The sequence below is a fragment of the Pteropus vampyrus genome, unplaced genomic scaffold, assembly GCF_000151845.1.
Source record: "Pteropus vampyrus isolate Shadow unplaced genomic scaffold, Pvam_2.0 Scaffold52, whole genome shotgun sequence".
Classification (NCBI taxonomy): Eukaryota; Metazoa; Chordata; class Mammalia; order Chiroptera; family Pteropodidae; genus Pteropus; species Pteropus vampyrus.
The window spans coordinates 3,838,848-3,864,349 of record NW_011888833.1 but is presented as its reverse complement, the minus strand read 5'-3'; the positions used below and the strand labels follow the sequence as shown (position 1 = coordinate 3,864,349).

Here is a 25,502-nt window from a genome sequence, read left to right as displayed (position 1 = left end):
CCCTCTGTCCGTCCCCATCGCTCCCTCGCTGCACTCCACTGTCAGTGCGTCTGCGGCCGCCTCCTCCGCGGCGTTGGAAACCGTCTCGGGACAGGGAAGGCGTGACGGGTCTTCCGTCTCCTGCACTGACGCGCTCTCCGTGGAGACCATGCTCGATGAGGTGGAAGAGCCTTGCTGGCGAAGGTTCACGACGAGCCGCCACTTCTGTCTGCCCGTTGATGCGATTCCTCTGCAGTGTCCGTCAGCCACACACACTGCCGAGGAGGAAGGCAGGTGATCCTGGGCTCGGTCCCGTGCCCTAAGCCACACGTGCGACACGCGGTCTTAGCGGCCACTGCTTGGCGCTGTGGGAACCTGTCCTGGGCTGAAGGCACACGGGAGCCACAGAGGAGGACGATGGGCCAGTCTGGTATCTTCTCTCACTGTACTCGTGCTGCCCCCGAGCACACTGTGCCGACAGGATCACAACCTCCCTCAGGCGAAACTTCTCAAGACTCAAAGTTTCCAACCTCCGAGTAGTTCAGCTTGAATAATGACTCATCAAGGATACGTCCTAACAACGTCATGTTCTCACCATTGCACTTTTAAAAATGAAAGACAGAAAATATCAGCACGCACACCGGTAATAGGGGTCCATTTCTGTGAATACTCACACGTACTTGCACGTACTGTGTGTGGGTACTAGGTCATGTGACAAAATTTCTTACTGGGGTCACTATTCTCAAAAGGGTAAGGAAGTCACTCACCTGAAGCGTTGGTTCGCATGTTTTTATTCCATTAAAAACAAAAGGAAACTTACACCCATACTCAGAACAGAATACACTTATTTAAAGCTTCGACAGTGTACAAAATTAAAGTTTGTATAGTTAATCCAAAGTTTAACATGAGTATCATCGTGTAAGGCAATTTCTGTCAATAAAATAACAAAACGTGCATATTATTCTGGAAGCAAATCATCTCCTAACTCTTCATCAGCAAAATCATCCTCCTCGATTCTTTTTTTGGCTGCAGTTTTTGGTCTTTCTACTTGAGGGCCAAGTGGATCCACGTAGGAGGCATCTAGGTTTCAAAACAGATTGTTACGTTAGAGTATTATAAAAACGAAACGAGGCAAATGTGACACCTCATAGTTGACACTGAACAGCTCAGAGTGGATAGGAACGCTCTCGCGGCTCACGTAAGACGCCGGCCAAGCGCAGGAAACTCAGGGCCCAGGAACGCATCTCTGCCACCTCACCGCTCTCTCCGGCCCTGCCATGCCTGTGGGGACTGAGCGGGCAGAAGCACTTGCCTATTTCTTTGTTACTGCTACTTTCATAAGGCTCGTTTGTCCCGGGTAAAGCTCTGAGTTTGGCGCTTAGTCGTTCACCTTTACTACTGGCACTGTAGTTCTGGCCACTGTCTGAAAACACAAAAATAAAAATGCGTTTGTTTAACACGCCGAGAAAACACAGTGCTACACACGCAGGTAAGCACACTCGTTTGCCAAGAAACAGGCGGGCTGTTTCGTTTGGGAGCCGACTTCCGAGGGATGGAATCCTTGTTTTCTGAAATTTAAAAGGAATCGCTTCCTGGGAATCTGTAATACAGAGAAAACATCCCTTAAGGGTCATCTTGTTATGTGTTCTTCCACGTGTGTGCTAGTTTTGGTTTCAGTCTGGCAGATTCGCTTGTGAGAAGTAAGAGGCCGCGTGGACGAGCGTCACCTAGCCAAGCGCGGGGCAGCCAGAGCGAGCGCCAACGGAGCGACAAGGTCGCTGGGAGCTGCACCGTCAAGCTCGTGCCCAGGCCGTGTGAGCTCAGCCCAGGCGGGAGGGAACCCGGGTCACGCGGCCTCGTCACACGTCTGGAGGACGTCCACACAGCAGAGGGGGTGGTCTGCCCTGCGAAGACGGATTCGGCTCAATATAAGGAAAAACTGAAGGCCTGTGGTGTCTGAACATGGCATGGCTGCTGCGGGACATAACGCAAAATCACTGAAGGTTTTCAGACGGGGCCGAGCACTCACAGTAGCAGGAAACGTCAGTGGTAGTTTTCAACCCCAAATCGCTCGTACACTTTCTGCAAGAGCCACGCCTCGGCCCCACGGTTCCCCTTCTTCCCCTTGAGGCTCCTACAGCGTTATTTTTCCCGTCGTGAACGCTTCGCTCCTGTGAGGGCGTCTGCTGATACGCACAGGGCACCTTTTCCGAGTGTGCTTTATATGTTAGCTTCTTGATTATGTCTCCGGGAATAAATCGAAACCAGGTAGACCTTAAAACCCCCACATTTCAAGGTTAGCCAACATATTCAAAACTGTGAATCCTCTCTGGGTTCTTAGCAAAAACGGCTGCCATTTTCTCCGCCCCGGCCCCCACCTATTGTTATTACTGTAAACAAAATGCCTTAGTTTAATGCACTGAATGCGTCTATGCATTTTGTTAAATTTTGTTGTTATTGTTATTTTTGTTCAACTCTCTATAATTTTTTGGTATAATTAAGTCAAATTTTTTCCCTCTACAAGTATAAATGGGTGTCCTTCCAAGTGCCCAAGAAAGTGGTCAAGAAAGTTTGAAAATCACTGCTTTAGGCCAATTTCTTTTATTTCACTTCTCACACAGACACTGACATCTCCCTTGGGCATCCGAAGCCTCCTGGAACCCTAACGAGTGATTCCTGCCTGCAGGCTTGCAGTCCTCTGACGGAGCAAACCCTTAGAAATGAGAACCACCTCCTCGGAAAGCTGAGAAGCCACGAGCACAACTTTTAAACATTCTCCATCACAAAGACCACTGAGGGTGCACTGCGAGCACCCATGCTTCATTGTTTACAGCCGACCCTCACGGGTAGGTGCCTGGGCGTCGACAAGCGTCTGCGAGCCTGGCGGGTTTCTGTCTGATCAGCACGAGTTACTACACAAACAACAACGACTGTTTCCTAGGGACACACTGAAGAACAAGCAGCTTCAGAAAATGGAACCAGGAGACGACTTCCCTGAATTATCAACCAACACAAACATCCAAACGATACTTTTAAAAATCTTAAAATCATAGAATTGAAAGTAACAAGGACTCCTGAAACTTACCTGTACTGGAAAAATAAAAATAAAATGTACAATATGTACAAAGACATTAACTCTCAAAGTAAATGTTATAAATGGACAATAAACATGTACAAATGGTCAATTTTACTTAACTTAGAAACATATTAAGTGAAGAGAAGCAGGCCAGAACACTATGCACTGAAAATGGCAGTGTTTTTTGAATACCATTTTTAGAAAACTTAAACACAAGCGAAATTAAATCTTGTTTGCATACATGATAAAATTGAATATGAAAAGGCGGAAAGCTGAAAAATGTAAACCAGAATAAATGTAAAATATAAAACTCACAGTGGTTATGTGTGGGGAGGCAGAGACACGTGGGAAAAGCACACGGTAGGCATGACAGCCAGGTTCTGGTTCTAATGTTTTATGAAAGACCCACTCATTTAAATTTCATTAATATGCTTTATAATGGTGCCACAGATTCTTTTGTGGGTACCAAATAGTACGTAATTCACATAATTCTAAATGTGAGATTCTAATGTAAGATTCAACATCACTTATTGAAATGATCAAGATTTTAAAAATATCAGATTAGCAAGTGACATGAACAAGTTTCTTGAGGTCAGAAGACTTAGCATTCTGCAGTCGCAAGGTCGTGGGACAGGAAGCCCGAGACTCTGCTCCACCACAGACACGAGGTAACGACGAAGCGAGGTCCAGGAGGCTTCGTGAGAGCTCCGGAAACCAGTTAGGAAGCCGCAGTCCCCAGGTGAGCTCAGAGCCAGAACAGCTTCATGGGAACAGGTGAGAAAAGCCGGTTCATCTCTGCTGTCGGTCCCTACCCGCGAGCCAAGCCCCTTCCCCCACAGCTCACAATGGGGGAGAAAAGCCCGACCTGCAGGCTCTCTCCCTTGGGAGGGAAAGAGGAAGCAGAACGCATGTCGAACATTCGGGATTTTCAGGGAGCTGCCTGAGAGGCTGGTTCCTCTCTTGGCTGACTGGGCTGCTGGTGAGGAACCGGCATACCTGAGCTACAGAGAACCAGGAGGAGGGCCTGGCGGCTCAGGGCAGCACCACAGCGCCTCCCGCCGCAGATGGCAGCCAGCACAGCTTGTTCCCATCACAGCACAGCTTGCCGTGGGCAGAATGTGTCTAGCTGGTGAATGACTTTTTTGAGGGGGAAGCTGCCCGAGGGCCTAGTTTCTGCCTCACCTGACTCAGAGTGCTGATGGGGACCGGCCTCTCTTGGGTGCTTGGGGGTTGCAGAGAACAAAGCGGGGTCAGCAGCTGGGTGCAGGGCCAGAGAACCTGCAGCACTATGGATGCTGAAAAAGAACCCATCGAACCTCTCTAGCTGGGGAGTTCCACGACAGACCCAGGGAGAAGATGAACCCCATGAAAATTCTGGGACACTCCCATAACTTCCAGCGGGGCTGACTGGCGAAGGTCCTGCCTTGTACAAAGCAAGTGGCTGTTGTTTTCAGATGAAGAAAACACAGCGAAAAGTAACAAGACACACAAAGAAACAGGGTAACATGACCCAGAGTAACGAAGTAAGTGTCCATAAGTTGACCCTAAAGAAATGGAGAGCTATGGATCATCTGACAAAGAATTCAAGATGATGGTCTTAAACGAGCTTGGTGTGCTAGAAGACGGATAGGACACGGAATCAGAAAAACGGAGCCTGGACGAAACGAGACTGTCGACAAAGAGACGGAAGCACTGAGAAAGAACTGAACGGAAATTCTGGAGCTGAAGATGGCAGTGCAGTGACTGAAAATCCCCCGGAAGGGGTCAAGACCAGATGTGATCAAACATAACAGAGACTCTGTGAACTCAGAGACAGATCATCTGAAATTAGAGTCAGAGGAACAAAAAGAAAACAAAGTGAAGAGAAGTGAAGAGAACTACAGGACGCCAGAAGCAGAGCAATATACATGTTATGGGAGCCCCAGAAGATGAGAGAGACAGACAGACAGACAATCTGAAGAAATAACGAATGAAACTTCCCAAATATGAGGAAGGAAATGAACATCCGACCTCAGGAAGCTCAAAGGACTCCAACTAGGATGGACCCAGAGAAGCTCACACCAAGACACATTACAACCAAACTGTGCGAGGTCGGAGAGGGTCTTAACACCAGCAAGAGGAAAGCGATTCGGCACATACAGGACTGGCTTATGGTTGTCACATCTCTCAGCAGAAACTTCACGGGCCAGATGGCAGTGGGTTGGCATATTCAAAGTGCTGAAAGAAAAAGCTGCCAACCAAGAAAACTATATCTGGCCAAACGGTCCTTCAAAAATGAAGTTAAGACCTTCCTGGATAAACAAAAGCTGAGGGCGTTCGCCACCTGCCTTGCAGGAATTCCAAAGGGAGTCCCTCAAGGCGAAATAAAAGGATGCTGAACAGCGACACAAAAGCACATGAAAATATAAAGGGCCCTGGTAAAGCTAAGTAGATGGACAAACACAGAGTCTGTGCCACTGTCGTGGTGGGGTGTAAATCATAGAACATAAATGATAAAAACATAAAAACAGCTAAAGAGTTTTATAACTACAGTTATAAAACTATGCCAACGAATTCAACGTACAAAAAGGTAACCTGCAACGTCGGTAACATGAAGTGGGGGAAGGGACATCTACAAAGCAAAGTTTTCTATTCGAAGTTGTTGGTTTGGATCGCTGTACCTACAGGACGTTATGTGTAATTCTCATGGTAACCACGAAGAAAGTATCTATAGAAGACACAACACGGAAAGTGGAGCTCGCCTCCAGCAGGTCCCCTGCCGAGACGGCTGTGTCGCCGGCACTGTCTCAGTGGGAAAACCTGACAGTCCCTTTCAGACTTCGGGACTCGGCCGACCAGACACGCGTCCTGTAGGTCCCAGCCTCCCCGCCACCGCACCCCCAAGTCAGGAACCCTGTCGGCTGCCGCCTCTCAGCTTCTCAGGGCTTGAAAGTGCTATCCAAGATGCAGCCTTCGGCAACCCTCCCTGTCCCCGAGTGTCTCCCACACCTCTGCGTCAGCAACGCTCCTCGCTGAACTAAACCCGTTCACGATCCATCTCTCATCCAGCCCCAAGACGAGACGCGGCCACCAAGGAAAGGCGCTGACAGCTGGGGACACGGCAGGCTTCGGCAGCGCTTCGCAGGCCTCTCGCCATCAGCCACTGAGCAGCTCCCTCCTGGGTTCCTGAAGTCGACGGGCAAGTGGCCCGTCCTTCTGCTGTGCGCACGCTGACCTTCCTTTGCCCTGTCCCTTTCTGAAACGTGAGGGGCACCATGGCCGCGGGTCCGGAGCGCCCTCCGGCTCCTACCACCTAAGGAAGCCAGGGCGCGTCAGCACGGGTGACGCGAGTCTCACGTAGCGCTCTGAGGCCCGTGGCTAGGCCGGGCCCACTCTTCGTTGTCTCCGCCACGGCTGTCGGCTGCCTTCAGCACTCACTCCCTCCTCCTGGCCTGTGTCACTGCCCAGCACAACAGCTAGCAGGGCACAGTGAGGGTGGCCAAGGTGGCTCTGATGGCAACTGCAGCAGGGGACGTGCAGAGGGGTCAGTGAGGACGCGAAATTACACGAAATTCAAAATTCAGTGTCCATGTGAAGTTCTAGAGGGCCCAGCCACGTCCAGCCAATTACAGGTGTATGGCCACCGGGAGACACAGCGGCCTGAGGAGACAGCCTGGGCCTTCACTGGAAAGGGCCCAACGCCCAGCTTAGAGACCGCTGTGCCAGACACAAGTGGCACGTCAGTGGGCTGGACCAGCGGGTGGACTCACCTCGCCCCAGCTCCCCAGCTTCTGTGACAAGGAACGCACAGGCTGCTGCCACCTGCCTTCCTCCAACCGTCCCACCGTTAACAAACTCCAACCGTGGTTCACAAGCCTTGGCGCGCGTGGACACCAGGGCGGCCAGCATGGCCACTCTTCAGGTTTCTGAGGCGATGAGGGCGCTTCAGGGGACCGAGGCCAACAGCAGTGACACGTGAGAAGCCAGCAGCCCAGTCCTGGGGCTCCCGACGGCGCCCTTAGCCCGCAGGGCCTCCTCTCCCGACGCCAGCTGCCTCCTGCTGACTTGGTACCCAGGACTGGCCGTATTCATGCAGACTTCTACCCCTCCCCTGGACGGGGCTCTCTGTCCCTTCATGTGTAGTGGGCACTAAGCGCGGGCTGTTCCCTCTGCCTGTGACTGCGCAGAGGAGTGCTAGCCAAAGCACTCGCTCACCTCGGACTGCAATCTCAAAATAAAATTTTGATTTTTCAAGAAAAAAAACATGGTTGCAATGAATGCACTTTGTAAAAGACGCGTTCTTCCAGAAGTCGGTTGACAGTGAATTTCTGTCCACTGAGCCACGTTATCCCACCAATCTTTACAAAATAATTTTTAGCGCAAAATGAGGAGACACATTTTTGTAGGAAAAGTTCACACTCAAGACATAATAAAAAGTAAACTAAAAATCCGGCGAATCATTAAGCATCAAATAAACAAAAAGCAACTCTAAAACAGAGCCTTCGTGCTGTGCTGCTGAAGTCAGTTCCATTGCCACCGCCGCGCCACAGGGGACGTGCCCGGCAGGACAGACCACGCAGGAGCAGAGGGGCCCTGCACATTTCCTGGCCAGCCGAGGCCACGCCCCCGCCCCGCTGACCCCCATGGACTGCACGCACGCGGACCCCTGCAGGAGCTGCCCTTCCCTGTGCCATGTGTGCCATGTGACTTTTTCTCTCAGCTGAGGTTTTGGCACTGAGCTGCTAAAATCTTGACCCCAAATTTTGCATGTAAAAAGCATAATTCACTTGCACATCAAGCAGTCAAAACAAGTTCAAGTTAATTCTATAAAAGCAAACTAAAGCACTGAGAAGCCGGGAATGGATATTCAAGGTTCTAAACCAAGCACTACTGCTTCTCACTACAGCCCACATCAAGCAATAACAGCAGCTACCACGTCCTCAGCACCCAGCGTGTGCCAGGCCCTGTGCTGGCCCCTCCGTGGGCTGTGCGTGTCATGCTCGCATCGCTGCAGGTGACAGCCGGGGCAGAGGTGGGAGGCTGGATGACTGCAGACTGCCACGTACCGTGTGTGGATTTCAATCTGGTGGCAATAGGAGCAACAACCTTTCTGTATACACCGTGTCACATAGAATCCTGGACTATCAAAGTGTGGTCCCAGGTTCAGAAGCATCGGCTGGGCCTTGTCAGAAATGCAAATTCCGGGCCTCGGCAGACTGGGGGCGCTGGGCAGTCTGCTCTCACAGGCCCTCCAGGACCACGGAAGAGGGAGCAGCCGAGGCTTACCGGACAGAATGCCACAGAAATAAGGCTGCAATGACATCAGTCTGAGCCATAAAAGAAAATCAATGTTCAAGGGCCCTCAGGCATTTTTCAGAAACAGCGATTTCACGTAAACTAGTGGGTGATCATGTGAGCTCCCTACAGGGCAAGCCTTCAAAACCTGCGCTGCAGACCCTGCCTCTGACACACAGCGGACAGCTGGCCTCACCTGGATGCATGTGAAAACTGTCCCTTTCTCTTGACTGTGGGCCTAACCAGTCGGAGGGCCCAGTGCCCCCACGTCCCGGTGCAGATGTACGTGTGCCGGGACTGCGGGGAGAGGCAAGCTGGGGAGCCCGGGGGGTTCCCGGATGGGCCCTGGCGAGAGCTAAGTGACGCCAGCCAGAGCGAGCGGAGCTGGCAAGGGCAGGTGCATCCCGAGTGCGCAGGGCGCCCGGGGGCCCCATGGATGGAGGAAGGAGACGTGGGAGAAGCAAGCACAGCGTGGCTGGCTCCGACTTCACAGCCGGGGACCGCCCTGCCCCGCGGCCAGGAACGGGCACCAGGAAGGAGGCAGGATGCGTCCCCTGCGATCCTGAGACGTCGACCCGGCTGCTGGGCAAAGCAAAGGACTAGGGGCAGGAGGCACTGGGCAGGGCACGGGCCGGCGGGGAGGCAGCCCTGTGCCATGCAGCGGGGCCAAGCAGCAGGGACGCGAAGCCGCTCGGGAAGATGCTCCGTGACCAGCTTCCTGTCCAGGACTCCTGTGTGTAAGAAGCTCCTCTGGGCACGAGGGCCGAGTGCTGGCATCCACAGAAACGGGCTGGGCCAGAGGGAGAGAGGGTGCCGGGGGAGGCCCGCCAGGCCCGCCCACACCAGGGTGTCACATCAGGCCGACCGGCTGACGCTGTAGGAGGCCTGGCGTCTCATCCCGAAGCCCGGTTCTGGAGTGTCAGGGACAGGCCAGGTGGGGAGGCTGAATAGCTCTTCCGGCAGAGGACCTGGCACCTCGGCCACCTGAGGAGCACCTTGACCTTGCTGGGGCTTCTGAGGTGCCGGGCTCTGGCCGAGCGCCAACCAGCCCACCCTCATTAGGGTCCTGCTGTTTCTGGAGCCAATTTTCAAAGTGGAGGCACCAGTAAGTCAGGTTGGCTCCAGGGTCAATGGTGGGACATTTCACCAGCTGCCAGCTCCCAGGGAGGCTCTGAGAACTTTCCAGAACGGGGGCTGCTTGCTGACTCTGCCCTTAGAGTGGCAGAGGAGGCGGGGGACCTGGAGAGGGTGGCGGTCCGGCCCCGGGATGGCAGCCAGTCACCGGCACTCCCCGGGGACACAAGGCAGAGACTCCGGGTCGGCACACTCAGGGCAAGAGCGCGGGCCGCAGCTGCCTGCCCTGAGGGCAAGGGTGAGCCGGTGGCAGCCAGCGGGACTGGGGACTCTGTGCTGTCCGCTGATTCCTGGTTACTACGAGCACATCTGGGGCATGCGGCCCGTGCCCCCCCCACCCCCACTGTCCAGTGTCCGAAGCCAGCCAAGGCCAAGTGTGCGGGCAGCAGTGAGCAAACGTCTTGGGCACAGTGCTCGACTCCCCCCGAAGCCGTTGGCAGCTTCCACGTGTCCTGGCGTGAACACTGTGCTCTGCGATGAGCTGCTCCCCATGAGCCGCATGCTGCATGGCTCATGCGCCATGGCACGGCTCCAAACCCCAGAACATGCTGACTCCACAGCGAGAGGCCCCGGGGCTCTGCTGGGTACCGGACCAGGCCGTAGATGCCAGTGGCAGAAGTGGGGGTGCCTGAGGGCCGGGGCAGCGTGACACTCCCGTGCCCATCACAAGTCAGATGCTGCTCCTGGACGCAGGCCCGTGGGGCTTCCCCGGGCCTCTCAGGTCTGGGCTCCATCACCTGGGACCCAAGGGGTAACAGGTCAGGACCCTGAGGGTGAGCAGGCTGCCCGCTGGAGAATCAGGTGGTCCCGCCAGAACCAGTGGCAGTGGTGCCTGTCGCTGCCTGACGAGTCTGGCAGGGCACGGCTCTGACTTCTAGAAAGCCTTTGCAGTTTCTAGCCGAGACTCAGCCCATGCACGTGGCTGCAGTGGTGGCCCTCAGCACCAGAACCTGCGTGTCTTTCCAGCTGGACCCTAATTTCCTGGGCACCAGGGCTACGTTCTTCTCATCCTGACATCCTTGGCGCTTGGCAGTGTTTGATGCCAACGACGTGTCCAAGACGGGTTTGTGAACAAACGAGAGAAAGGCCGGCCTGACCTAGGAGTCTGGACAGACGCACATGACAGAATGGAGCTGGGCGGTTACGGGGACCGGGGTGACACTGTGAGACAGAGCTAAGAGTGGGTGTGAGAGCATGGAGCTGTGTTTATAGGTCCCCAATTAGCATTTGTTTTTCCGATTAGTTTAAAACCACCAAATTTCTACTAAGTTTAACTTCTACCGCCCCCTGAAGTAGGGGAGGCGGGTAGGTTCTGTTGATGGAGAAGGGAAGGGACACGTGACACACCTTCTAGTCACGATGATACGGGCAGTCAGAGGCAGGGAGCTCAGGGATGCAGAGAACTTGGAAGTCACCTAAGTGCCACAGCATTTACGTGGCCGCTCCAAAGACATGGGTGTCGTGATCAAGGCTGGGACCAGAACCCTGTGCGCGGACGCCCAGCCCGGCACGGCTTCCACACTGCAGGTCGGGGCTGTCCGTACCCTGAGACCTGCCCACGCTCATCCTCACGGAACTTGCCGAAAACAAAATGTAACATATGACGCAGCAAGACCTCACTAGTGTGGGCGTCTCTGTCACTTATCCAACCTGAGCTTGTTTAGGAATAATTAGCGAAACGGGTATGGTTATTTTAGAAATAAACCTGCTAACATTTATACTTAATTTACATATCAGGCTGACGGCCCACAAGATTAATAGAACAAGTGAGGTTTTACTGCGTGTAAAACAAACAACCAACAAACAGCTGAAGGACATTTTTGGGTCGTTTCGAGATGCTTCTAGAAGCCTGTGCACCCAACTCCAAGGTCACAGGGGACACTCACCGCTGCCAGCACCCCCATCTCTCCTGCCGCGGGAACCTCCGCTGCCATCTCTGCCGGACTTTATGCGCTGCAACGAAGAGCAGACGAGTTTACTGAGCTTCTTGCAAAGCCGAGCGCGATCGTGGCTGCTAAGTGGATCCCCTCCGGCCACTCTCCTGTGAGGGGGAGGCCGGCCCGCCCCGTGGAGTCACCAGCCCTTGTTCCCACGCCAACGGCACCTAAGTTTTAAGAATGTGGTGATATCTCCAAGTTGTGACAGTCTTAGGTTGCCTTTCACATTCTATTGTTATTTTGTTTTGCATAAATGTTAGAATTTTCATATCAACACTGAAGCTGCCTCAAGCCTCTGCCAGATTCTCACACACAAAACGGTCCATTGAGAGCCATAACCCAGTCAGTGAAGAGAAACGGACGGCTTTTCATAAATGTTTACTGTACGACTGAATTAAAACTTCTCAACATAGGTTGATATCTTACTTAGATCTTTAATAATGTAAACATAATCTCAGATTTAAATCAAAGGACAAATTATTCCCTCAACCATGACAACTTTCCAAATATTTATAAATTATCAGGTTGTGGGTCCAGTTATTGACATTGTGGTCTGCTTAGAAAAAAAAGTCTCCCCTCAGTGATTCAAGACGCATTTCTGCAAAATGAGACACGTTCCAGAGACTTGGGACTCCCGGACATGCACACACGTTCCAGTTTGCTCTACGGAAAAGAATCCAGTTTGCTCGAACCCCATCTCTCCCCTTGCCGTCACACACCAAGAAAACCTAAAAGCCATGAACAAAACAAGATCTCCAACACCTATCATCAGACTGTATTTCAAAATTTGGTTTTCATGTATGTGTGGATCAATCTCCTAGAGCACAACTAAAACACAAAGCTAACTTAGGCTCATAAAGACAAACGCCCAGGAAATTCGACATTTTTCTACTCAGATGTGACAGATGGGGCCTCCTGCGTAAGTGACCTAAAGTTTCGGATAAAGCATGGTCAGAAGGCGAGCACTGTGACCCCCACGCTCTGCTGCTCACCACCCCTCGCCCCCCAGAGCCCCGGCGTCTGGCTCCCACCCAGCCTGCCCCCATCACCCCAAGGTCCCTGCTCTCCTCCCAGCCTGGGCCCCAGCACCAGGCACACCCACACCGGGGTGCCAGGCCCTGGCTGGGCGTCTGTCTTTTGAATTCACTCAGGAGAAACCTCAAACCTGGCGGTTCAGTGGCTTCCTTTTTCCTCTTGCTCCCCCAGGCCTGGATCAGGGGCGCTCCCTTCACTGACCGCTGTCTGCCTGCTCAGTGCTCCCTCCCCACCTCCCTCACCTCCCTCGGAGACTCCCCTGGGCGGCCCAGATGGGCACTTGTCACCCATGCCACCGTCACAGCCAGGCTGTGCTGGCTTGTCTCTCTCCTTCACTGCCCGCCCCCCCGGTGGGCACAGAAGTATTTTGTCCCCTTCCCACTGAAAGGCCACGTGCCAGCCACAGTGAGTCGTTAGCTGGGCGATGAGCTCACGGGGAGCTAAAGAAATGGCAATTTCAAAACTAAAACCAAAACAGGTGTGAGAACAGCAGTCTGATAAGGTTCTGAGTTCAGACACATGGGGAGTCGAGACGCCCCCGCCCCCGCCGACCCGCACCACCGAGGTTTCCCCCACGGAAGATGCAGCGGCCACCCAAGGCCCTGGGCTCGCGTCTCAGGAAGACCAACAGCGGACACGCGGCGAGGGACCGCGGGGCTGGGCCGGCTGCGTGAGGCTGCCTGCCCCGGAGCCTCTTCCTGCCTCCTAGCAGCCTTCTTTGCCACCCACTTCTGCACTTTACGTCTGTAAACGAAACATGTTCGTAAGCAAAGCCTGAGCGAGAGAGCACCAGGAAAACGCTTCTTCGACGTAGACGGAACGATGGCACTGAAGCCTGACAGAGAAGTCGCTCTCACGGGGACTGAAAAGGCAGGTTTTGTGGACGAGGACGGCTTTAAGGGCTGAGGCGTGAGGACGTGAGGAGGGAGGCAGGGGGAGGCGACGGTGAAGACCGTGAACGGCCTTGCGCTCCACACAGACCGCCGTGAGCGTGGCGAGGACACACCACGCGAAGGGGCAGCCACCACTCAGGCGCGGGGGCCCTGCTCAATCCGAACGCGCCGACGGCGACCCGCGCACTTACTCAGGCGTCCTGCCCAAGCTCTACTAGGGTCACTGAGCGAGCGCCGCATGAGGGTTGGAGGCCAGTACAGAGAGAAGCAGATGAGTCGATGGCATCTAATGCGCATGTTGTTCTGATGGCTGAGAAGTAATCAGCATGAAAAGCAGTTTCAATGACACCCGCACATTTGTTCACAGCAGTGGAATTTGTTCGTCCACGCGAACATTAGTCCACAGCCATTAGTCAGATGAAAAAAAGAGTTTGCCATCACAGAGAGCAGTGGAGGTGGGGGGAAGGGCAGGACCTGATGTCAGGCCGAGGCTTGTGACATCCTGAGAGGACAGGACGGCGGTGGCCCAGCCAGGACAGTGGCGTGCAAGGCACGCTGAATCTCCGTTAAGGGGGTACCCTGGCTTCTCTCCCTCAGGTCGACATCCCAGGAATTGCTGGGGAGCCTGGGTCCAGGTCCCCGTGAACTGGCTGCGAGGAAGCCCCGGGGAGCGGAGGGTGCGCCTCACTGCCTGGGAGGTCAGCGCAGCTGCCTGTCTGCAGCCCAGAGACGGCGGTGCGCACCCCGCTTCTGCTGTGGGGAGTGCGCTACCCGCACGCTGTTCAGTGAACTTCAACTACCGATGCCTAAACTTATGAAGTCCTAAGAATTTCACGCTTCCCACAAGCCTTTTCTTGGCTCCTGAGGGTCACAGCATCGAGTCCCCGTCCTGACCTTCCTCCCCCGGACGTGCTGGCAATGACGGCGGTTTGGCAGCAGGAAGGAGCAGAAAGTCTGCTGTGCCCAGGCTTCTCCACATGGCACGGCAGCCTCCCTGCCAGCCGGCAAGGTCTCTGTCACTCTTTGCTCCGTGTCCTGTTAGGTGGCTGCTTTGCTCCCACCTCGGTTTCGACGTGCTGAGTGAGAATCACTTCCGTCGGTTACGGTCACGGCGCTCCCTGTCCTGGCCACCGTCAGGCCCTGCCTCACAGCACTGCGCGGTGAGTCTGAACTGAGAAGCTGGGACGAGCTTTCCCCCCGTTATTCTATGTGAGGTAACTTTACACAACGACTTTTGAGTCCAAAGACTGACAGACTTTGTGATTCTTCTTAATGAAACAAATTCAATAGCGATTATGATAACTATGGTAATTTGACCTTTCATCTCAACCAGGTTACATTTTATGAAGCTTTCACACAGGTTAGATAATTTAATTAGCAATTGGTACATGGTATTAAATTGGTCTTCACAGCAAGTTTTAACTATGTACCCTAGCATGGCATTTCAATACCACTTTAATATTTTATGGAATTATAAGGTAAAAAAATCTATGTCATACTCATTATTCTTTTACAGCTAATATGTTAAACAGACAATAAAAAATTAGATCACATCTTCAAATGAAAAACAAGATAACCACATTTTGAAAGCAAATATGGAATTTAGATTTAATTACCCAAGATAATTAAATTCCTGAAAAAGTCTAAGCTAAAAGAATACATTTTCTATGAAAGGCAGACACTCAAACATCATGCTAAACTTGTAAATTGTCTGGGCTCAAACGCGGGAGGAAGCCGAATCATTTGCCTGTGAGTACCATCCAGGCAAACGATTACAGACTACACTGAACCCACCGCCCTTTCCCCCACGGGAAACTTGCTGCTGACAGAATTTTGTCCTAAAACTAGGATTTTAGTTAGTCCTTTTCCTTTCATGCTAGAGCAGGAAAACATTCAACGTCACTTGTCAGGCAGAAGCCCAGACGCCACTCAGCTGAGCTACAGGAGGCTGATGTTTTGAAAATTGACAGACAGTAGCTTTCGGCCCATGTGAGATACCTGTTCCCTCATCTCCTTCATTTTTTCCAATCTCTTGAGTTTTGTTGCATATTCTTGAACTTCCTTCAATCCAATATCAGTGCAGAGACGAACCAAGAAGCGCAGACCTAAATGTGAAAAACACATCAGAACAGTGTTTGTGCACAGCGCCCAATGTACGACAAATCAACGACCTTGGTCCCTCGGGACACAAATAGGGATGATGCTCACAACGGTGTCTGTTCTCTCTTGAAAAATACCTGCAGCTTGTACCCGTCCTGGGAGGACAGCTCCCCTGAGAGGGGTTCCCAGGGGCAGCGTCACCGCCCGGCCCGCAGGCAACACCCCACAACCTGTGGCCGGGGGCCCCCCAGGCTCTTCCCCTCTGACGCGGGCTGTTTGTGTGTTGTGGGTCGAATGAGGATTTTCACGTTTCGTTTTCCGCTGCAGCCACAGTGCTGACACAGCGCCGTGTACCAACACAGCGGTCGCTGCACAGGAATTTGTCAGGAAATGACCCGTTCATGACCACTGATGTACTGCAAGGTAACAGTACTGAAGTAACTTAAAATGTCACACATTGGCATATAAATTGCCTATGTATAATCGATCATTCACAACAATACACAGTTAACCATTTCTCTCATTTCCCCATCTTTAGAAAGAGTGGTTCAGGAACACTTCACGTAAAATAAAAATCACTGTTTTTGCTAGAAGGCCTCTGAAACAAGTCAATTTTTGATAAATGAAGAATACATTTTAAGACTAAGTTATTCTGTCGGGCTCACCAGAAAACTACTCTGCCCAAAACAGGACATTCCATGGGCGCAAATACTTCCCTAAGACTGCAGGTGAGGTGGGCTGCCAATGACTTTGTTTGGAACTCATCCAGGCCAGTCGTCTTGGACATTCCCAGCGGCACAAGTAGATGTCCGTTCCATCTGCAGAGCGAAACTAACCTCTCCGTGAAGAAGGAAATCTGGCCTTGCTTGGTGACAGTCCCTCTGGCTACTGCAGTGTTCACAACAGGACAGGCTGTGATCCAGCCCCCGGGATGTCTGGCAACGCCTGGGGATGGTTCTGGTTCTCATGGTGAGGGCGAGGGGGCCGAGGAATGCTGCTGCCCTCCAGTGGGCAGGGGCCCAACTTGGCTAAAACGTCCCACAATGCCCAAGACGGCCCCCCTGAGCCCAGAGCCGTCCAGCCTGAGGTTGGCTGATTTCTGGGTTGCTCAATTTTCACAAAAAGATGTCAGTGCTATCTCTTTTTTAATCTCTAAAGCACCAGTGCCCTAATGTGACCCAGACTAAGAATCAAATAAAAAGCTTTTAAAAAAGAAATAGGAAAAATCAGATATCTGGGCCCACTGTGAACCTCAGCGGGAACCTCTGCAGGCAGGGCCAGGCATCTGCATTTTATGAGGTTTGACGGGTCCCCAAGGAGCCTGCTTCCCGAGTGGCCAGTGCCGTTTGGCCAGAGCTCTGAGCCCTCTGCTGCTGAGGGAGCGTGGAAGAAACCAGGGCCAGAAGTCCTAACGAAGGAGCATGCTGCACCTCCAGCCCGGGCGCCGGGCCACCAGGGGACCTGGCTCAGGAAAAGCAATGTTCTGTTTTGTGAACATTGACACTGAAGGAGAAAATTAAAAGGAGTCTTTTCAAACACGTTACTTTATTTGCTGTAGGGATGTTTTAAAGCAAGTAGCTGCGAATCTTTCAGTGACCTTCTCTACCATCTTTGTGTTTCAACAAGGATGAATTAAAAGTTGAAAAAATGTTTCTTCTTCCCAAGGACTGCTTTTCATTTCCTCATGAATAGTAAAGGTTACACAACAAACTGTATTTTGTCACTTTCCTTTAGCTGCAAGGCTTTTCAGGGCCAAACAGAGTTTGGTGGGCTTGGGGGGCACGTGACTGGCTGTAACACCCCCATTACTCCTTTACATTGCCTCCAATCCACTGCACAAGACGGGGAATAGAGAGCCCTGTTTACTACTGAAAGGAATTCAGTGGCGTATTTAAATTCATCAACAAGTAAATTCCAAAAACGTGTACTTGTATACTCAAGATTCTCTGATCCTATAAACTCATATTTAAACACATATACCACAAATTATAGGTTGGAGTCTATGTACACAATCACTGTAACAAATGTGACTATTACGCATTAGGACATAAAATGTGAGAACCTATACTCTCAAAGTACAAAATGTAATCTCACTTACATTCGGCATTTTCTGGAAATTTTCTGTGAATGTCTTTATAAGTATCTAATGCTTTTTGGTAGTTACCTACAAATAAAAAAGAGAAAACCACACTAGTATCAGTAGGATTCAACAAAGCATTAATTTTAATCCCATACACTGTCATCATTTTATTGATTTGGCAGGAAGACATTCGTGTTTGCCGCAAGCATACGTAACAGTTCTCTGTATAATTTCTGGAAGAGAATGTAAAGATAAAACAAATTTGAAAAGGATTAGAGCAGAAAGAAATAGGTAATCGTTAAAACTTAGCTCCACTTTTTAAATACGTTAGTGGAAAAAAATTAAGATCCACTCAATTTCCTAAAAATTAAGATTATTCGGGTGAACAACTGACGAATTTAAAATAATTTAAGTGATAGTCAATGATAATTTCAACGTCATTCACCTAGAAAAGTTGAAAAATGACTTTTACAGTTTTCATTTTGAAAGATTAAAATGTTTATAGAAAATAGTTTGTTTTGTAATGAATTCGGGGTCAGTGGCCCTTGGTAAAATCCCGCCCGCAGCCAGGCGCCTCTGGGCTCCCGTGAGGGCGGCTGGGAGGGGAGGGAACAGGAGGGGAAGCGCCTGGCTGCCCCAGGTTCAGTGCCGACTCAGCTTCCCTTCTCCCCCACCGACCTCCAAGGCCTCTAAAAGCTCGTCTCAAAACTACACGGACCCCTCGCACACACGCACTTCACGTGTGACTGGCGCTGACACGGGCAGGGGCGGTGCGGAACTCGGGTGAGGGGATGGAGCGTGCGCAGCAGAGCTGTGTGGTGTGTCACCCGACAGGACGCCAGTCACACTGAAGACGCCCCCCTCCCATGATTGGAAAGGTCGGGACAGTACACATATGAGCGCCCGTGCAGTTGCTTCCTGGGACTGAGACTTGCTTTTCCGGGTCTGTCTGACACTCTATGAAGAGTGACGTGTTTACCTGCCAGCGTTTACCTCCCCACTGGGTCTCTGACACCCTGATACCTTCACTTCCCCTAGCTCAAAGCCACTAATGTAGCTGCCCTGCAGGATGGACATCATGACTGCAGCTGCTGGAAACACAAACAAGGTATAAAGACACAGCCCCAGGTGTCCCAGCCCTGGTCCCCCCTCAGGCTCTGCATTTGGAGACAGTTTCACTGATGGGGCAGAGCACACGAGGACATGTAGAATGAGGTGACAGAGAATGGAAAAATAAACTGATGTGTACAGAATGCCTACTTTTCTGTGGCTGACCTGTTTACTGAATGATTACATGTAAACTCTGAGAAATAATAAATCCATTTCTAACAGTGGTGTTAGAATACATGACTAAGATCCACTTTTTAAGCATAAGGTTTTTCTGTCTGTAGTAATTACTATTTTTCATGTAATGATTCAAATATGTATTGTTATCAAAAGTTAATGTTTTAAAAAACAAATACGCAATTGGAACACAATTATGCATAATTACCTAAAAGACAGAAAGAAGCAAATGTATGAGAAATGAATAAAATGAAAGCGTTTACCACTTCTCCTAAAACAGCTAGCCACCATCAGCTGCCACTTCACTTGCGTGGGCCTACAAAAAAAATAAACGACGTGAATTAGAGATGAAAAACGCCGACCTGCGACAGTCGTTTCATAAAGTTATAGATCTTCCTATCTTTCGATTACTTTTTTGCCTTTGATTAGATCATCTTTGTTACTGAAAATGGCATATATACAACTTCCACTATTACCACCTGTCATATTTATATTAAGAGATTTAAGAATCCTTCAATCTAGTTCATGCCTTTATTTATATATTTTTATGAAAATCACTTAAGCTGTTTGGTTAAAGACCACCGCACTCTGCTTTAAACATCACCGTGACCTTTGCCACAATCGTATCAGACTCGGTACCCAACAGTGCCTTCCCGAGATTACACTTAGATCTCAGCATCTAAGGCTTGACAATTCAGCACCCAATTTTTGATCTTATATTGGAACAGTTAGGCTTCAACTAAAGAAAGAGTAAAAAAGAATCCTATTCATCCCTTTCTCTCCTTAAAATATAAATTTATTTTCTAAAATAAATAACCATAAACCAGGATTTCTAAATACCACTATTAAAAATATCTAAGAAAAATAATATTTGAAGAAATAAAATAGTAGGGAGTAATTTAATGTTCCTCTTACTTCTTTTTAGAATCTGCCTTCTATTTACTCGATGGCCTCAGAGACAGACGAGTCCTGGTTCTTACTTGAGCTGGTGCCAGACCCACCAGCTGTGGGCTCAGGGAGCTCTGAGCTTAAACCGCAGCCCTGCCGGCTGGGCAAGTCCCCCAACCTCAGACCCAACAGCTACACAGCCACCGCTTTGATCTACGTAAAACACACATCTAACCGTATTATTTTCCTCCCAAACCTCATCACCTCCCCTCCAACTGCACAATGATCCCAGATCCTAATCCGGTCCACCTCCAGCGTGTACCCGTGCGCCCTGCTCAGCAGTCCCTGCTACCGCACACGCAGACAGGGCACAGTCCCCGCGGAGGCTGCTGCGCACCTCGCACCCGCCGTGCAGCCTCGTCTCGCCCGACCCCCGTCCCCCCAGCGCCGCCCGCTACTCTGGAGTATCTTAGGTCTCTGACACTGCACCGAACGCAAGGTCCCCGGGGGCGGCGCAGATGCCGTACACCCAGGGCCTGGCAGGGCGCCTGGCCCAGCCTGGGTGGCCGTCACTCGAGCCCCCCTCCTTTGCATGTCAGAGTGTGCATCTCGATTGTCTCCTTCCAGGTCAGGGTTGTGAGTTTTCATCCGGCAAAGCCCCTGGGAGCCCCAGAAATGCCCTGGCTGGGGCAGCAGGACTGGGAGGACACGGTGCCACGGAGGCAGGCAGGCAGGAGACCGGACCCAGCGGCAGCCTCACTGCAGAGGCCATTCAGGGAGGCTGTGGCTGGGAGCTCCGGCGGTGTGGGGCATGGGGTGAGGCTGGAGGATGGAGAGAGGGGTCGCTTCTGGAAGGCTGCCCTCAGCCCCGGCCCTCCCAGGCACCGGGACAGCAGCCAGGCTGACACTCACCCCTGAGTGCACCCGCTGGCCCAGAGAAAGGATGTTAGACTTTGCAGATGACATCTCAGTGACAAAACCACACCACGAACATGTTCCAGGGTGTTTGGTGGAAGGTGCGACTGGCATTTGGGGTGACACCATTCACGTGCAAGTCCTCTACACAGGAGCAAATGTTTGCCATCCTGGCGGCTGCCACCTGATGCCCCGTGCATCCCTGTCATCACAACCATCAAATGCCCCACGCCTGTGTTCCCAAATGGACCCCGGGGGCAGCACCGCCTCGCGTTACTCATCATCTTGTTCCTTTAACCGCTAAATCTCCTAGTGTGAAGCGTAACACGTGGAAAAGGACACGAACAGCTCCGCAGCTCCACGCTTTCTCATAGGGGGAACGCCCAGGTAACCACAGTTCGCGAAACGGGACGTTGCCGGCCCCCCATGCCCCCTTCCAGTCCTCCCTCCGCCACCCCCGCTTCACCGCGAGCAGAAAATTATGATTAAAACAGACCCAACAAGAGTCTGCCACCCTAACCATCTTCAGGTGCGTGTTTCATGAGGCGCAGCCTCACATAGTCTGTCTCGGAATAGCCTCACCAGGCCGGACACAACCAGCACCCTCCATCGCCTCCGAAAGCCTCCGTTTCTATTCTACAGGTACAACAGACGTGACAGATGAAGACGGCATCGATATAAAGAAAGAGAAAGTGAGGATTAAGAGTGCCGTCCAGAGAGTGAGTGCTCGGAAGACGAGAGGTCACCAACGCACCTTCAGTGTCTCCGTCCCCCAGGGAGGAGGCGGCCAGCCGGGGGCCAGTGAAAGCCAGCTCACAGGGAAGCGGGGAAGGGGAAGCGTGGGGAGTTCCCAGAAGCTTTCGTCAGCTTTCTGGGGACTGAGCATAAAGCAGGAACGCCAGGGGAGTTGCTCGTAGAGCGTTGGACTGAGGGCGGCGTTCACAGGACAGACAGCTGTGGCCTCGGTCACATGCTCATACCATCCATGTCTGATGGCGCTTCCCGGGGTGTGTGCAGGAGTGGGGCGAGGGGCTGGGTTACCCAGGAAAGCTGGGGGGGGGAGGAGCAGAATGGGGGCAGCAAAGCAAGAGGGAAAAAAGCCCCGAGGGTGCCGGCGAGGAGAGCAGGGCTGTGGCCCACAGAACAGCTGCAGAGGGCGAGCGGCCAAAGCCGGGAGGAAGCCCCAGGGAAAGGAGGTCCGAGGCTGCGGCCCCATTCAGACAGCAGGACGTCCCGCGGGAGATGTCACTGCAGGGGGCAATCAGGACCAGGTCCAGGTGGCCAAGCTGCAGAGCAGGTAAAGGTCAGTGAAGGTGGGCCGGCCGGGGCCTGTGAGGCTGGACTGAGGTGGGAGAGGGCGGGAACTAGACAAGGTCAACGCGTGACCTCACAAGCAGGAGTCGAGTTGGGAACGAAGGCGAAGGGCGCCTCAGAGGAAGGGTCTCACCTGAGCTGACGCTAGGGCTGGCACCGCTCCAAGTGCGAGGCAAGTGCCGCCGTGTGCTACCCCCGCAGCTTCGTGTGCTACCCCTGCAGCTTCAGTCTCACGTGTGCGGGAAACTGAAACAGTGTTCTCACTCTCAAAGTGCTTATGTGAAGCGAGTGTCACAAAAATCGCCTACTACAAATTCCACAGATCATTCAAGTTATTGGTCTTCCTTTACATTCGAACGGCTCAAAGTCACATTTAACGTTAAAATTAAATTTGGCCAAATACAAAGTAGAATGATATATTCCAATTATTTTTGAATTACACAAGTATGAAACATACTGATATGTATTAAAGACCCCTTTAACGGTTTAATTTTTAATATACAATATATATCAATTATAAATTGAAACTTATTTCAGAAACGAAACTTTGTCCAGGACTGAGACAGTCATTTTCTGCTTGATAAAGAAATAATATTTATTCGCTGAGATGTGAATTAAATACCTAAGGAAAAATTCCTTAAAGCATGTATTTTTAAAACTTTTACATAAAAAGCATGGCACAAAAATGACCAAGTAAAATGGAAGATAACATAAGAAAATAGAAATAATGAATAAATGGTCATTAATATTTGCTCGCAAACTTAATGTGTCTATCCAATTCTAATTATCTACATTAAAATCAAATCCTAACAGAAGACGTTTCATTAAACAAAAAGTCACAACCGTTACTTACTGTATAAGAGAAGCTCTTTCAAAGTACTGAATGGCTTTCTCACAAAACTGGGTGTCAATGTAATAGGCTCCAAGCCACTCGATGACTCCGATGTTGGAAGGGAAATACCTGTACGACTGGAAAACACAGGACATGGCAGCACAATGTCATGGCAAGGTACAACTTACTTCCTGAACGCTTCACCTACTGAATGGATTAATTTATCCAATGTGAAGTTTCTTAATAAAAAAGTATGAGCTGTCACAAGCACTTTACAAGATTTTTAAACTATACAAGATTCAGAAAGCTTAATATCTGACACATTTTTCGACTCCTGTAAATATCTTTTTGATGTACAGATACATAACTGAGTCAAATTAAATATGCAATAGCATAAAAAAGGATGCAAATCATGCTTCAAGAGAAAAATGAATCTGTACTTTTTAATTTTTAAAAACTAATCAATTTACTTTATATTCCACAGATGCTTTAAGTCATTATTAATTTAAAAGCTAATGAGCATTTCTAAACCTTATCAATGAAGAGGCCTGCGCCCTTTCCACAGCACCCGAGGCCACATGCAGAGGGAAGCCAGGGCACGCCCACCTCGTAGTAGTGCTGGAAGGCCTGGGACTTGTCGCCCTCCCCGTCATACAGCTCGCCCAGCTTGCACAGAGCTCTGGAGTCGGTGGGGACAACGCTGATCAGCTGCATTAGCCACTCGGTAGCCTGGTTGGGATCCTCCATTAACTCATATCTTGGACAATGTCAGTTAAGGACAACACGGGTTTTCTGAGCTCCTTACCCCACGTAACGCGCTATCCCACACGACACACTGCGGGTTTCCTCGGGGGTGACGATGAGTGCCGTGAGTGACACTCGTCCGTCCCGAACGTACGCCGGGCTTTTCTTTTCACTTCCTTACCACCTAAGGTCAACTCTCAGATGCCTAGCAGAATTAGCCGTTTGCCATTTTGTTCAAAGCACTGTCCAAAATTTGTCCTTAAAAAAAATGCCCGAACGCTGTATTCAATTATCCCACCTCTCTTAACACGCTCAACACGTTCGGGGAATACTTCCACACATTTTCCTAAAACATCTCAATCCAAAGTTTTACTGAAAAAGTCTTCTGTTCTTAACGACGAAAAATGTGATGTCATAAGAAAAGTGAAAAAATAAGGAAATGTACCAAACACCCTCAACTATAACAATTACTCGACTGGATCCACGCTGATCACAAACCGGGCACTGCCAGGCCGTGATACCGGCAGCTTCAGAGAAGTTACATGGGCAGGACGAAGGACTGCAAGGGATGGCTACGAAGCCATCTGCTCCAAAACTCAACGTTTTTATAGAAAACTTTTATCTACCCGCAGATAGTACTTAAAAATAGCGGCACACCTCATAATACCCTTTTGTCTAAACACATTTACATAAAATTTTTACTAAGATAATAACTTAAAACCTACATAATTTTATCCTTCCCAGTACTATCAAAGATTATTTTAAAATAAGGAGGGAAATTAAAGTTTTTCAAATACTGTCAAAGTAATAAAACCATTCACAGCTTCTGCTCTTCCAACCAAGGGCAGAGGAAAACACACAGACGAAAGGAAGCTAAGACTTGCAGAAGAAACTGACGCGAGAACAATGTTTTATGTTTCAGCGGTCCCCAGAGTCCTAGACAAAAGACAGTCCACGAGTGACAACCGAGGGGACAGAAGGCATGGGCGAGTGCACGTAAACGACCACTCGACCCCAGACGTGAGGAGAGTTACACTCTGAGCCACGACGGCAGCTACGATAAATCAGATCAGCTATCCACACTCGGTCAGTAGTGCTAACCAGTAATGAGCAATATTTCCCTCTTGATTAGCAATCACTGCTTCAAAAATACTCTGCCACACTCAGTTAATACACTCTAAAGCATCTAATTTACGTTCAATGAATAGCTGATGTGTACTCAACACGTCATACTCAATTACTTCACTAATTATTTCCAAAAAGTAATAAATAGTTTTAACCTTTAAATAATTCCTCTTACAATGTGAATGATCTTTGAAAACAGGATCACGCTAATGTTTTCATCACATATTAACTGGCCTGATAGCTAGGTTTTCCGACATTAGCCTCGTCTACTACCCCGCGGGTTAAGCTTGTCTAGTGACTGTCCTGAATCACCAGCTGAGTGAGTGACGCCGGCCCCACGCCCCGAAAGGTACATGCTGGCGATCTGGTGCAGGACCTGTGCACTGTTCCTCAGGATCGCGTGCAGCTTCAGGAAACAGTCCAAAGCCTCGTCGAGCCGGTTGAGCTTCTTATAGGTGAGGCCTGAGAAAGAAGAAAAGGGAAAAAAAGGCATAAGCAATTTTCACAAGGTAACAGAATGATCCTTTAAATACACATATATTCATCCAGAAGACAAAACAAAGATGAACGGAATTTCTTAAAAGAAGAGCAAGGTGGGGCAGGAATGTTCCACTAACATTTGGCAGATGCCGAAACATCCTGTAAACATAAAGCTTTTATGATCTTTGAGTGTGATGGGGGAGAGAGATAGACGGATTAATACAACAGAATAAACAGTTCAGAGATTGACTCAGTTATAGAATTTAGTTAACAGACATTTAAATTCAATGATGGACAGATCTTGAGATAATCATGCTAAGCAAAATAAGTCAGACGGATAACATTGAGAAACATATGACAGCACTCACATGTGGAGTGTAAAACTGAAAGCAACAAACAGGACAGATAAACG

General features: G+C 50.4%; 1 protein-coding gene across 1 annotated transcript in view; it reads right to left on the bottom strand.

The window, feature by feature from the left end:
- Nucleotides 1–754: 754 nt before the first annotated feature.
- Nucleotides 755–25,502, bottom strand: part of IFT88 (intraflagellar transport 88) — a 70,255-nt gene continuing 45,507 nt past the window's right edge. Inside the window, exons 19-27 of the mRNA XM_023530715.1 lie at nucleotides 24,964–25,078; nucleotides 23,348–23,498; nucleotides 22,763–22,878; nucleotides 19,056–19,108; nucleotides 17,527–17,592; nucleotides 15,327–15,433; nucleotides 11,350–11,416; nucleotides 1,292–1,402; nucleotides 755–1,059 (exon numbers count right to left, since the gene is read on the bottom strand). Coding sequence (XP_023386483.1) covers nucleotides 938–1,059; nucleotides 1,292–1,402; nucleotides 11,350–11,416; nucleotides 15,327–15,433; nucleotides 17,527–17,592; nucleotides 19,056–19,108; nucleotides 22,763–22,878; nucleotides 23,348–23,498; nucleotides 24,964–25,078 — 908 coding nt within the window. The 3' untranslated portion in view covers nucleotides 755–937. The remainder of the gene's footprint in view (nucleotides 1,060–1,291; nucleotides 1,403–11,349; nucleotides 11,417–15,326; nucleotides 15,434–17,526; nucleotides 17,593–19,055; nucleotides 19,109–22,762; nucleotides 22,879–23,347; nucleotides 23,499–24,963; nucleotides 25,079–25,502) is intronic.